General features: G+C 35.5%; 1 protein-coding gene across 6 annotated transcripts in view; it reads left to right on the forward strand.

Moving 5' to 3' along the window:
- The window catches only part of LOC109113235 (sodium- and chloride-dependent glycine transporter 1), a 47,627-nt gene that overhangs the window by 16,548 nt on the left and 17,490 nt on the right, over positions 1–13,589 (forward strand). Inside the window, exon 1 of one of the 6 annotated variants that reach the window (XM_042718522.1) lies at positions 3,763–4,923. The exons of 4 other annotated variants lie outside the window; for them this stretch is intronic. In XM_042718522.1, coding sequence (XP_042574456.1) covers positions 4,882–4,923 — 42 coding nt within the window. In that variant the 5' untranslated portion in view covers positions 3,763–4,881. Of the gene's footprint in view, positions 1–3,762; positions 4,924–12,725; positions 12,848–13,589 lie in introns of those variants that run through there. One more of the 6 variants, XM_042718527.1, reaches the window with a different exon arrangement.

A 13,589-nucleotide genomic window follows, 5' to 3' on the forward strand; every position in this document is an offset into this window, starting at 1 on the left:
GGTGAATCTGGAAACCGCTTGTGTTACTTTTCTGTTTTCAGGTTAAACTGTAAAGGCTACCGAATTTACACTTGTATGAGGTCCTCAATCATCATGTCCCGTGGGTCTCTGAATTGAAATCGCCTTCTTCTTTCTCAGTCTAGTAATGCTTTATTTAGTTTTTTAAGAATGCCTTGGCCACTCTTTTCCATATTGTGAAAGTAAATAAAAAAAGCACCATGAAAGTTTCATATGGTCCATATGACCCATTCCATATCAGTAATTAACAGTGTTGGGGGTAACGCATTACAAGTAACTCGAGTTACGTAATCAGATTACTTTTTTCAAGTAACTAGTAAAGTAACGCATTACTTTTTAATTTACAAGGAAATATCTGAGTTACTTTTTCAAAAAAGTAACGCCAGTTTCTTTGTTTTTCCATTTATTGACTGACAAATCTCCTGTCCCCATATTGGGAGAAATCAGAAGAACAGAAGCATTGTGTGCGCTGTGTGAAGATGATGTAGTTCTAGACTAAATGTGAATGTGCATTAATTCATCCTACTCACAAAAAATTTAGAGTTAGTATTCATCAAAATGAATTAAAACAGTGAAATGCAAACTTAGAATATGACACAAACCTGCACTAATTAAATGTTAAATAACACAAATGTATCTAATCCCATTTTATTAACTAGTGTCTTTGCTGCTGACCTTTGATGATCCAGTTCAACCATACTAATAAGCAAAAATGACTTTAGATAAACTAACAGGTGTGCTTACATTGCACATTGTTTTTTTTTATTGCTGAAGAGTGTTGAACCTTCTTCTCCTGTGTGCTACTGTACAGACGTGAATTTACTTTTCCTTCAGCCTGAGGTTTATTCATCACACTTCTTGGTGTGAAAAGGCTTTAACATTTGCTATAAATAGAACTTCTTATATTAAAAAACAATCAAGTCCTGCTCATATTTAAAAAGTAACGCAAAAGTAACGCAATGCATTACTTTCCATAAAAAGGAACTAAGTAACGTAATTAGTTACTTTTTTGGGGAGTAATGCAATATTGTAATGCATTACTTTTAAAAGTAACTTTCCCCAACACTGGTAATTAATGACTTAAACTATGGTCACGTAAAACTTATAGCTTCAGGAGTCTTGAAATGCAACATACAAGTGGTATAGACCATTTTAGTGGTGCTTTGTGTTGTTTTAGACTTTGAAAGCCCTGTTTTCCTTTCGCTTTCATTTAGATGTAAAAGAGTCAGGATGTTCCTCAAGAATTATATCTGCAATAGAAAGTCTATATCTTTAGTCTAGTAACATAGTTGCAAACTATGGTATAATATTGGTAAAATATAAAATATGGTAAAATATTCATAATATTTAAGAACTGGGTTTGCTGACTCGCAGATTGCAAGAGCTAAATAGAGGTCCTAAGCAGAGGTGACCCAGAAATTGCAGTTACTAATCTCAAAATCCTGCTTTTTTTTCATTGTGCACTCGAAGGAACTCAAGCCCTTGATGTTCCAGAAGGATTTTTAGAGCTGCTGCACTGTAAATAGTTTTGAATGATATGCAAATGCAAAATGTCATGCAGTTTGATTCAAAAGTAAAAATATAAATAAAATCTATAATAGAAACCATTTATATAATTTATATGTAAAAGTAATGATTTATACGATTTTGCAATGTTTTATTAAATAATATTTCCGTTATATAAGATTATACTTACTGTAGTGTAAATGTTTGTTATTTTTTAATCACTACAAAAAAATGGTTTTGAATGATATGTATTTGCAAAATATCATGTAGTTTGTTTCAATGGTAAAAAAAAAAAAATATATAATATAAATCTTACTATGAAAAAGATATACAATAACATTTTTTTTAATAAACATTTTTACTACGGGAAATATTTGATTGAAGACAAAAATAAGTATTTTTTTGTATGACAACAAAAAAGTTACTAAAAAATGCTTATGATTAGGTTGGTTGGGATAGAATTGTTTTTTTTTATTTTTTTTTAATGAAATTTAAGTTCTTTAATGAGCGCTAAGTATCTAATTAGGAGATCTTATTCCCCGACACACTTGTTTAGGATCCATCTAATGAGTTTTGTTTTGATGTGTTTATTCCATTTCAAAAGCACAGCCCTTCTCTTGTTCTCATAACATCGCTATTATGCTATTAATATGGGGCAGCACAGCAAATAGCAGAGTGTACATATCCTCATTAGAAGCAAGTGTTTTTGTGATGGGAGGCGAGGCTCCGTGCTGCTGCTTGACTAATAGGGGTTGGCTGGGGCCCCTGAGGAGTCTCTAATGACCGCCTGTGTCAGATTCCCTTACAGCCGGGCTCGTGGCTCAGACACAAGGAGCTGCCTGGAGCTATGTGCGTGTATATGTGTGTGTTTGTGTTTTGTGTGAAAGGGTAAGTGTCACAGATACATAAACAAAGTCTCAACCAATTGCTTGTAGTTGCTGCAACACGTGTGGGATATATTAATTGAGAGGACACTCTCAAATTAGCTGTTGATTTCTGATGTAATTTGAAGTCAGTATCATAGATGTGTTCATGAAACCTGATTATTTTGTATAGAGACAGAAGTACTAAAAATACTGGGGTGAAAGAGAGGAAGAATAATTGTGCCATGACACAAGACAGATTTGAACTTGCATCTCTCACAAAACCATCCTCACTCTAGTCTAAAGCATATATGTTAACTTCAAGTGACGTTTTTGCAGTATAGTTGTGTAAGAACTTAGTGTAGTTAAGTGTAAAGAGATGCTCATCTCTATGTGGTGCTATCTGTGCCAAAAAGGTCAAACAGAGAGAGCAGATGTAGTTTAAGCTCAGCTGGGAGAACATCATCAATAACTAACAGGCATAATAAACTGTGGATTTCTGGATTTGCTCTAGCATATGCTTTTTGTTTTTCCTTGTTAGGATTTGGTAGGTAAACTACTAGTTTCATGTATTTCATTTATTCGTATTTATTTTTTAATATGCATGAGAAAGTATTTTGGGCTGGAAGGCTTGCCTTTGTACTGTATTTTTTATACAGTGGCTATAATATACCATGCTTAATGTATGACCGCCATTCGCAAAATGTCTGACCAGGTGGCATTTATTTTAAATGAATATAGCACAAACACACATTTTAAGCATAAGTCAGATTTTTAAAAGATACAACATTAGGTATACTTAAAATCTAGACATGATTTGCCCACTGGTTGTCAAACATTACTGTAACATGTTAATACTTAATGTGATGAACTACACATGGATACACTGTTTGGGAAGAACTGACTTCAGTTATCCACTAAAAATCAGCCTGACACCAGTCATTATATAAATGGCTGGGAAAAGTTATGTTATTTTTGCTCAAAGCTTTAGCATCATTTGTTTCTAGATGACACCTGGTTTGATATCTGTTTCTAATGCAGTGACATTCAGACATTTTATTTGTGACCAGTGTGTCCAAAAGTTCCAAATATTGTTTCTGGCCATGTTAACACACAAAGTTAAGCTCCGGATTTATAAAAAAATAAATTAGTGCAAGTTTGACCAGTCAGGTGTTCATCAGTGCTGAAGACCTGACTGGTCAAAACTTTTTTTTTTTTTTTTTTTTTTTACTTTCTGGACCCAATTCTGGGCTTTGGATGTGTATGTATATATAAGTGTGTGCGTATATATATTATTTTTATTTATCTTTTTTGTTGGGGGGGTATTTTTGGGCTGAACACAAGGGGAAAAAACATTTTGTTTATTTGACTTTTAACTCTTAAATCATCAGTAATCTTTGCAATTATCTTATGGGCCATTCCATGTTGTGAAGTAGATACAGATGTCCGTGCCATCCTCTTGAAGTCTGCTAATCAAATGCATCGCCACCATTATACACCTCTTTCGAATGCTCATTAGGCAGAGAGCCAGAAGTCTGTCAACTTTTAACACCCAATAACAGGATGCTCAGTTGGGTTCATTGCCAAGAACTGCCACTGAAAGCTTTCTTTTTTCTGTAGGACACTTTTTTTGTTGTTGTTGTGTGAATTGTAATGCAGCTTTTCACGTTCTGTCACATAATTTCCTCGCTATTGATTTTCACCTGCTTATTGCTGAGAAAATCTTGTAACCTGCAGCGAGTGGGTGAATTACGAGGCCGCGGCCTGACCGACAGACCAACGGAAGAGTATATCCCTCCTCTGGCCTCTTGTGGGACCTTACAGGCGAATTGGCAATGTCAAGGGATAAGGATTTGAGAGTCAAGTGTCGCTGAATGGGAGCGTTGGTGGTCTGGTTGCAGCTGCCTCGAGAACAAGTGGAAGAAATGCAGAGACAGCGAGAGTAGCGCGCCCCATGGAAGTGGACCTCTCCTTACTTTTGTCTTTCATCATGCGGGCCAGCCGCTGAAAAGCTTGGCAGAGCCTGTGACTTCAGGCAGCTAAGCTAGCAGCTCCTAGCACTCAGTATGCAGCCAAAGTGCTGGAATGACAACGACTCCATTCATTGTGGAGGTAGAGGCAAAGGCTGTGGATCTCTTCTGTCTGTTTTGCAGAATTGGGGATACAGAAGAGGAGGGGGCACTTTCCCCAACTTGCAGTACAGCGGAGGAAGTAAGGATGAGGGAGTGAGAGAGAGAAACAGAAAGGGAGGGAGAAAGAGAGAGAGAGAGAGCGAGAAAGTGCCGTGCCATGCCGAATGACTGAAAGAGGCGGAGAGGAAGCAGAACTCCATCAGATGAAATGAGGTGAAAATAATTCAGGCATTAATCAAGCTTGGCCGAAAGGAGGCTGTTCTTTTATTCACCCCCCCACCTCTCTCTGTGGAAGCGAACGGAGAGGTGTGAATGAAGAACTCGAGAGTTAAGACGAGAGAACTACCGGACACTATCGAATCATGTCGGAGTCCAACAGCGGCGCAGCTTGTTTGGCTGATCAGGTCAGTTGTGTTCTTGTCATATTTGTGCGGTTTTGCAACTGCATGTTTTCTTTCTATAGATGTCGAGCTCCATTGAGAGGGAAATTTGAAAATGTTGCGTCTCTCAAGCAAGAGCGAGCGAGCACGTTACCTGACACATCAAAGCCGCAATTGTACGAAGCTGCCCGGACGACGGTGCAGGGTCCTGAAAGAACTGAATTAATCAAGACCAAGCATTGTCTGCAGTGCCTTATTTTTCGGCCATCATTCAGGGGGCCTGTGACGACTCAATAGCCCACAGACCACGTGAGAAAGGGGCTGCAGCTCTTTAAAAACCAGACCACGTGTGGGCCAACTGAAAAGTTTTTATAACAAATTGCAGTGGGAAGTTCTGGCAACACTGGTGGAAGGGTATGTGTTAAAGTTTCCAAGGAAGTGGGCAGGAGAGCAGTGTTTGAGAGACAGAAGGAAGGAGGAAAGTGTCCGGGCTGAAAGGAGGGCTGGCCCATATTTCTCCTTCTTTTTCTGTCTTCCTTCACCTCCTTCTTTTAGTCACCAAGGCTCTTGTCCCTTAAACAATCATGGGGAAGATTTGTTGGAAATAAAACGGATAGATAAGTTACTTTATGGCTCCGAAATTTATGTTGCAGTGCCAGTTTTGGTAGCATCCTTTCCTTTGCCTCTGTTTCCGTTCTGCCATTCAGTAGGAGTGTGCAAATTAGGATAAAGTAACAGTCTTGTGACTAAATAAAAACTAATGCTATAAAAGTAAGTTACTTGCAGTAGTTAACAAAGGTAAAACTTTTTTATTGGTATTATTTATTTATTTAAATGAAGGCATGTCATTTGGCAGGTTTTGAGTTTTGGAATGATGAAAAATCCATTTATCGTTGTCATCTTGTTTAATCTTGATATGAATGTTGGCATTCTTAGTGCTTAATTAAATCTCTTTCCATAATTTTCCAGTCTCAAATTGCATTGTCATCAAGTTATATTCGTGAACAGTTTTTAATGAGCAAATTCTCTTTTATTATTTAATTAGTACAGAGAAGCATTTATAGTTCTGTTGGCCAGTTGGTCACAATGTCATTGCAATGCATTATTTTGGTCTTGTGTAATGTTTAGAGGGGCTTTTTTTGCAACCCTTAACCCTTATCTATAAATTACCGTAGTCCTAAACTTTGCCCTCATATTCATTTCAATTGGTTTTGTTTTTTTTGGTCTTATCTTTATAGGTTAGACAGACATCACAAGCTGTCAGTCCTTGACATTGGGGGTGAGACCACATGAGCAGTGGTCATCTGACCTTGTTGACCAAATTCCTACTTAGTCTTTTTTGTACAGAAATAGCATGTACATTTACTTTTGAATAATTACATATTTATTATGAATCATTTAGAAATATTCATGGTTGTGACATCATAACCATGAGCGTTAACATATTGGTTCCTGTTAAGGTCACTAGTCATTTACATATAGAAGGCTTAGAGGTACAATAGCAACAGCCTGTTTAATTGTTAATAAAAATATCAGAGAAAAGGAAAATGATCAGTTAAAAATTGTGGTCACTTTCAAAGAGGTGATTTTTTCCCCCTTGAGGTCATCCTTATAATCAGTAACACATTTCACTTGAGCAATTTATGCAAATGACAAAATATTAATAACAAAAAATTATACGTACATAATTTTTTTTTTTTTTTTTTTTTTTTACACTGTGAACTAGGGAAATTTGTTACTTTGTAGTATTTGGCCCTCTGTAAAGACACTGTTTGTTTTCTGGACATCCTGCAGAGAGAATTTGATGAGGTGTACTGATTTATTTGAAAATTTCTAGCAGTGCTAGAACCCTGTGAGGCACGACAGACTCAGGTGTCCAGCTGTAGAGCTCACTGATTTATCACACACACACACACACACACACACACACACACACACACACACACACACACACACACACACACACACACACACACACACACACACACACACACACACACACACACACACACACACACACACACACACACACACACACACACAGAGGAGCAGGCGCATCTGCCAGAGCCTCAGCCTCCAGCCTCCAAACCCCTCATGTGTACTCAGTCATGTGTGTATACGGTGGGGAAGCATTTCTCTATTTAAGCCTAAAAATATGCATAACTTAGAACGATATTGCATCCTTTAATTTTTAATTTACAAAATGAACAATGTGCAAACTGTTGTTAATGTACCTGTAATGTACTCAATAAATATATTGTCTACAAATGTTAAATATTATACAAAATACAGTAAAAGTATTTAAAAAAATAGCTATTTTAATAATTTGAATAAATCTACACAATCAAAAATGACCAAACCTTAACTTAGTAACGTTTCAGATTGACTACTGTATTTATTTATATTATATATAATATTATTTGTATTAGATTTCTTGTTTCAACTGCAGTTTTATTGTTTAAGAACAAAAATTAGTTTTGATTTATATGATTGCACCTCATTTGCATGCATGCATATGTTTGAAGGGCAGTAGCTTTTTTTAATCACTCAGTTGCTATCAGGAATAACTAAACAGAAATGTTTGCAGTACACAAATATAACTGTATTAACAGAAATGAGTTGTTCACCTTTTTAAAGAGGCATCACTGATATAGGCTCTCTGTATACAGCACTAAGACCTAATTGATAATAAATCCTATAAATCATAAATCTTATTACAAATGACTTGGCCCATCAAAATGTGCAGCGTTCTCCAAGCATAGCTATATAATTTTCTCCGATTAATTCTGTGCTGGAGATTCAGTTCTGTCTTTATGACAGCTTGGGCTCTGTGGAGCTCTTATATCAGCTCTGTGATATGACTAATTCTGCTAGATGCTGTAGTATTGTCTAATGCTATCTGTTGGAGTACAGAATGCTTGACTAATAATTGAGATAATATGAGCCAGTCATTTAATTGTAGCCATATCTTACTGGGTCAAAATGTATTCACAGTAATCTAAAGTACGATAATCAGCATAAAAAAAAAAAAAAAAAAAACAGTGTTTAGAAAGTGTTTTGATTGCAGTAATTTATCATTTATGTGACTGTTTAAAAGATGTTTTGTCTATTGACTGGTATCACATTATGACCCAAAGAGCACCAAATAATGCTTGGAAAGAGCAAGTGAGTGTAGCAATAAATTATCAGTCTCTTAAACAGTGTAGCTATAAAACTGCTTCACGTATAAGGTGTGTCATGCACAGGTATGCAAGCTTGTGTGATCATGTACCGTCAATAAGATTTATTACGTAAGGTATATCACCTAGCATAATGCCAGCAAACTGCACGGATCGTATGAAAGTATATCACCAACAATTTATAGTTTGAGACAGTTTTGATGTTGTGTGTGTACACATGGAAGTTCAGTGGGGTTCAACAATCAGAACACAGTGAAGATGTTCTGTTTAGCCTTTTTCTAACTGAATACAAATATTTTAATTGCAAACATTATCAGCACAGCGGTGTATATAAAGTTTATTTGTAAAAGCAACATCAATTGAATAATTTCTTAGTATTCAGTATTTCCTATAGCTTTAACATGCACTCCAACTGCGTGAACTCCATGGTGATCAAGTTGCCCAGCATGATTTGACAATTTAAATGGAAGAACATCTGACCTTTTGTACAAATTTCACATGCAATGTCACAAATTTGCTTAGTTTAATTACTGTTTTATAATCTTGTGTAGAATCTTCAATTTATTTTATTTAAAAGCTTGTTTATTTTTATGTTAAAATTTAGATTTTTGATCTCAGATTTTCAATGTATACTCTGACTTTTGAAGCCCACTGACTGCATAGGAGAGAGAAAGAAGAGAGAGGGGAAAAGCAGTTCAGAAGCATATGTGTGCTCGGAGGCAGTGGTCTCTCCTGTCTCACACTCACTGTGCTCCTGGGCTTCCAGATGCTCTCTTTTTCTCTTTTTTTCTCTTTTTTTTCTGTCAATCTTGCTTCATTTCTCTCTACCCTTCATGTGCTGATTTAATATGAATTCTCTTTATGCCTGTTTTTCAGTTCTTTTCAAAACTCAAAATATTTACCAGTAGCATGTTTGATATTTTGACTTGTGACTTGTCATTTTGTCCATGTGACTTTCAGGACTTTCTAGGTGAAGGTTGTCTGTCTGAACAGCTGTTCTGGCTGCTAGCAGTAGTGACCCTCACTCAGGGACGGGTACTTTCCTCAGGCTTTATCCCTTTTAAACTCCCTGTCCTTTTTGACTCCCTTAACCTCATGTGAACATTTGTTTTTCTTTATTTTCCACAAGTTTCCTTAATAATGATTAAAGTCACGATGAAACAGAAGTTGCGACAGATCTTTCTATAGACAAGCTAAAAATGTAGGGTGTGGCCTTGGTTCTGTAGAAAGTATTTCGGGCGTTGCTTTTAAAAATGAAGGCAGATAAAAGAAAGCTTGCAAGGGTGGCATTTAAGCAGATTAAAAATCATTGCATAAATAACCACAGAAAAGTCTTTCGTTTTTACTGGAAGGTCTAGTTGTGACATTTTAATTAAAAAATACATGGTTAGAACTTTTAAAAATAAAAATAAATAAATAAAACATATGCATTGATTAATCATTCACAATAAGATCTATAACATACATTTAGGAAATAGTTAGGTGTATTTCTATTTCATGCCGTAAGTTCACATAAAAATTAAAATCCTGTCATTATTTTAGTTTTTAAAGAATAATCTAGCTGCTCATATTTTGAGGAACACATGGATCATTTTGAGCATGTAATGGCCATGTTTATCAGACAGTTTTATGCTACATAATGTCTTAACATTATTTGATTGACTTTTTCCCCAAACCCAAACCAGCGCAAACCCCGCCGCACAGCTGATTTCATTGGTTCATTGGTCATTTCAGTCAAAATGCTGATTTCCTACAATGCTCAAACAAAACCTTAACTTCATTGTAGCGTTGGTAGTACATCCTCCTGACAGATAGCACCGGATTCATGATTTTTCTGAACATAGGCTATTCATGATTTTGGTGGAGTTGACCAAATTCAGCTCTTGGTTGGTGTTTGCACTTAATTGGTTTGAAGGAAAAAAAAACATTTTTTTTAAATTATTTATGATGCTATTTCAAGTTAACAAGAAACATGTTAAACATATTATGACCAGACTAAATTTCTCAATTACATTCTTTCCAGGATTAAGGACACTTGGAACATAATACTATAAGTTTGACTAGCCTTGTAGTATTAGCATTGAAATTTACAAAGAATTGCTCTTATTTTTGTGGTCTATTACTAAAAGTCATTCTGTGTAAACACACTTTTCTTTTGAACAAGTGTGTTTTGGCTGACCCTACTGCCCCCTCTGCAGCTGTCACAGCAGTGAGCCTACTTATTTCCTGACCAAAGGGCAAAGATGTTCTCTACAAATACTACTTTTTGCACAATATGTCATTTAAAGCACTGCCTGTTTGACAGGCTGATGTTGTACTTTGGGCTTGATTCTCACAGACTGGGGAAAGTTTTTGTGTCTCACATACAGTTGGAAACATTTGCCAGAGGGCTCCTGAGGAACAGAGCTGGTCTCACAGTAAAGCAGTCGCTCAGTCAGGGCTTCAGCAAACTCCAAGCCATGCACATGCCATGACAAACCGAGGCCTCAGGATGCAGGAGAGATGAAAAAGTCAGGGCTTCGATTCTGAGCTGTCAGGAGAACAGCCTCAAAACTCTTTCCACACACTTTACTCACCCCCTCAAAGCATCACATGCATTTGTGTTATATTTGGTTTTGTTTTACATGTAGGTCTTTGTTTGATTCTCTTGTGATTTCAACAATTTTCTAAATGACATATTCTAAAAAAACATTTAGATATCCTACTTTTATATAGACAGGATTTTGTAATAAAACTAATGTTTTAAAGGAATATTTAATGTAATATATGTCATATTTAATGTAATATATTTTACTGAATGTAAATTAATAGAAATCAAGCTCTTTCAGTAGCATTTCTGGCATAGTGTCAATTACAAAAGAAATGAAAAAAGTTTGGTTATAGCAAGGCATTATTAATGAATGTAAATTCAGCCAACATTTGTAAATAAAAACACACTATTTATAACTGTAAGTGTTGTATTGCATGATTTTATTACATGATAATATATAATATTTGGACAGAAATTAATACTTTTATTCAGCAAGGATGCATTAAATTGATCAAAAGTGATGTTAAATACATTTATAATGTTACATATATTTATTTTTGAAATAAATGCACTCTATTCACAAAAATGTTTCACAGTTTCCACAAAAACTATTATGCAGCAACTGTTTTCAACATTTATAATAACAGAAAATGTTTCTTGAGCACAAAATCAGCATATTAGAATGATTTTTGAAGGATGGTGTGAAATCAGTTATTGTAATTAATATTTCAATATTTATTAAATATTACTGTATTAATATTAAAAAAAAAATTAAAAAAAAAATTAAACGTTTTACTGTATTTTTGATCAAATAAATGCAACCTTGGCGAGCACTAGACACTTTTAAAAATGTTCCACCAACAAAAAATCTCAAATTTTTGAATGGTACAGTTTATCCATAAACTTAGTCATGATTACGTAATGCAGGTAAAGTGTATGGACATAATAACTTTATGTGCATTATTTCTGCACAAGGATACCAAGAAGAGAGGTGATATAACCTTCTTGTTTACATCGATCTGAACAGGTTGTGTGTTTAAGATGGTTGACTTAAATCAACAGAACATAATCTCTGCATACATAAATAATACAAAATACAGTCTGAACAGAAGCTGCGTGAACCATAACATGCTTCTGCATGATGTTCTGACAAGTATCCACAAATATTACATAAGTAATGAATAGCCAATAGCAAGTTTAGATCAAATATTATATTTAAAATGTTTGTTTTAACATTAACATTTTAAACATGTAAATGCTTTAACAAGTATTTTGTTGTCATTCCAGCAAGGAATAGAGTTGATTTAAATGTTGTGTCTCCAGGCCAGTGAACACAATGCTGTACATTATACATGGCAAACAATGTTTTAAAGTGATCAGAACTTATGTTTCCGTCTGTTTCATCTGATGCTAATGGACTCTGAAGATGTTTTTCAGTCTAGAAGCTGAAGTTGCATGACATTACATCTCTATGTTTAATGCCAGCCAAATTTGGGCTGACTTATGCAACCCTGAATGCCTTCAATGAGCCCTTAAAAGTGCTCTAATTGGTCCTCTTGAGCATATGGAGATTTAAAATGGGTTGTTCCATAAATTCAGTCCCTCCATAACAAATTCATTTGTTTCCGTGTTTACAAATGCAAATAGCTCAGCAATAATGATAGAGCCCAGAGTGCAATGATAGAGAAAGGCCAGTGGATACTGTTTATGTATCTATATGTAATTAATTAGAACAATACATTTGTGCAGAATCTAAAAACAAAAATACTAAGATGAAAGTGTGTGAAGAGCAAGTGAACAGCTCACATGTTCCCTTATCGTTCTCATTGAGCGTTTATTGAATGATTTGGTTATGTGAAGCGTGTTTGCATCTAGACCTGGTTTTCTGGTTTGGTTTTCTATGTATGTTTTATGTTTGGACTCTTTTGTGACATCTTTACTGTTATATAATACATAACAATGTAAAATGATACAACAGCCTATAGTGTCATAGTTGGTGGCAGTGTATAGGTAAAAGCGACCAATTTGAATATGTACTGTGTGACCAAGTGAAACTCCCTAAAGCCACACCTCCAGGCTCCTCCCCTCTCCCCACCCATGGCTCAAGGGTAGAATAGGTTCCACATGGAGCTGTGTCAGTCTGCTCTGACCCTGCTTACACGCTGATGCTTGCTTGAATGCTGTAGGTTCTTGTATGAGTAGGCACTACTAGCTGGGGTTTACAATGGACAGCACAAAGGTAAGACCAAAGGAAGTGAGAAATAACGAAGTGTATGTGGTGGATGTGTTGAGGCCTCAGTTCTCAACATAGGGGTAAGAACTCTGTGTCTTTGTGAGGGAACTTCTCAAGAAAATCTTTCAGAATGTTTTTTCTTTTTTTTTTTATAAGCAACTAGAGAACTAGAGGGATTAGTAAATGTATTTTTAAGTGTAAAGTAGAATTAGTTTTTTAGCCTTTACTAAGGTATAAGAAAGTCCCACAGTGTTTTTTTTTGTTTTTTTTAATGACTTTGGTTATTTTTGGAATGCTGTTATACATGTCTTAAAACTGTGTAGAGACATGACATAGGGAATGACAGATATACGTCCTCATGAACATTCCATGATGGTTAATCATGTTTTATTCTGGATTCTAGAAGGTGTTTGACAATAACTATTTGTTAAGAAGTAGGCATTTTTATTATAGCACAAAACGGTCATAAATAATAGCCAGTTTCTTGTTTATATGACCATGAAGAGCCATCCTCAAACTCCCACAAGATGGCTACAAGAGCTGTTATGGATCCTGCCTAGTATTTAACAGTTGTCAACTAGCTTAATGGGTTGAAGACCCATTCTTTAAATGGAAGCCAAACCAAAAACATGTAGCACAAAACTGCTAATTCACTTGTGTGGTACCTATTAATTGTCTTGAGGAGTTTGTGAACACTATTTCTTGTGCACAATACACTTCTTATGTGGCTACATTTATGTGATCATTT

This window comes from Cyprinus carpio, chromosome B2 (genome assembly GCF_018340385.1).
Source record: "Cyprinus carpio isolate SPL01 chromosome B2, ASM1834038v1, whole genome shotgun sequence".
NCBI lineage: Eukaryota > Metazoa > Chordata > Actinopteri > Cypriniformes > Cyprinidae > Cyprinus > Cyprinus carpio.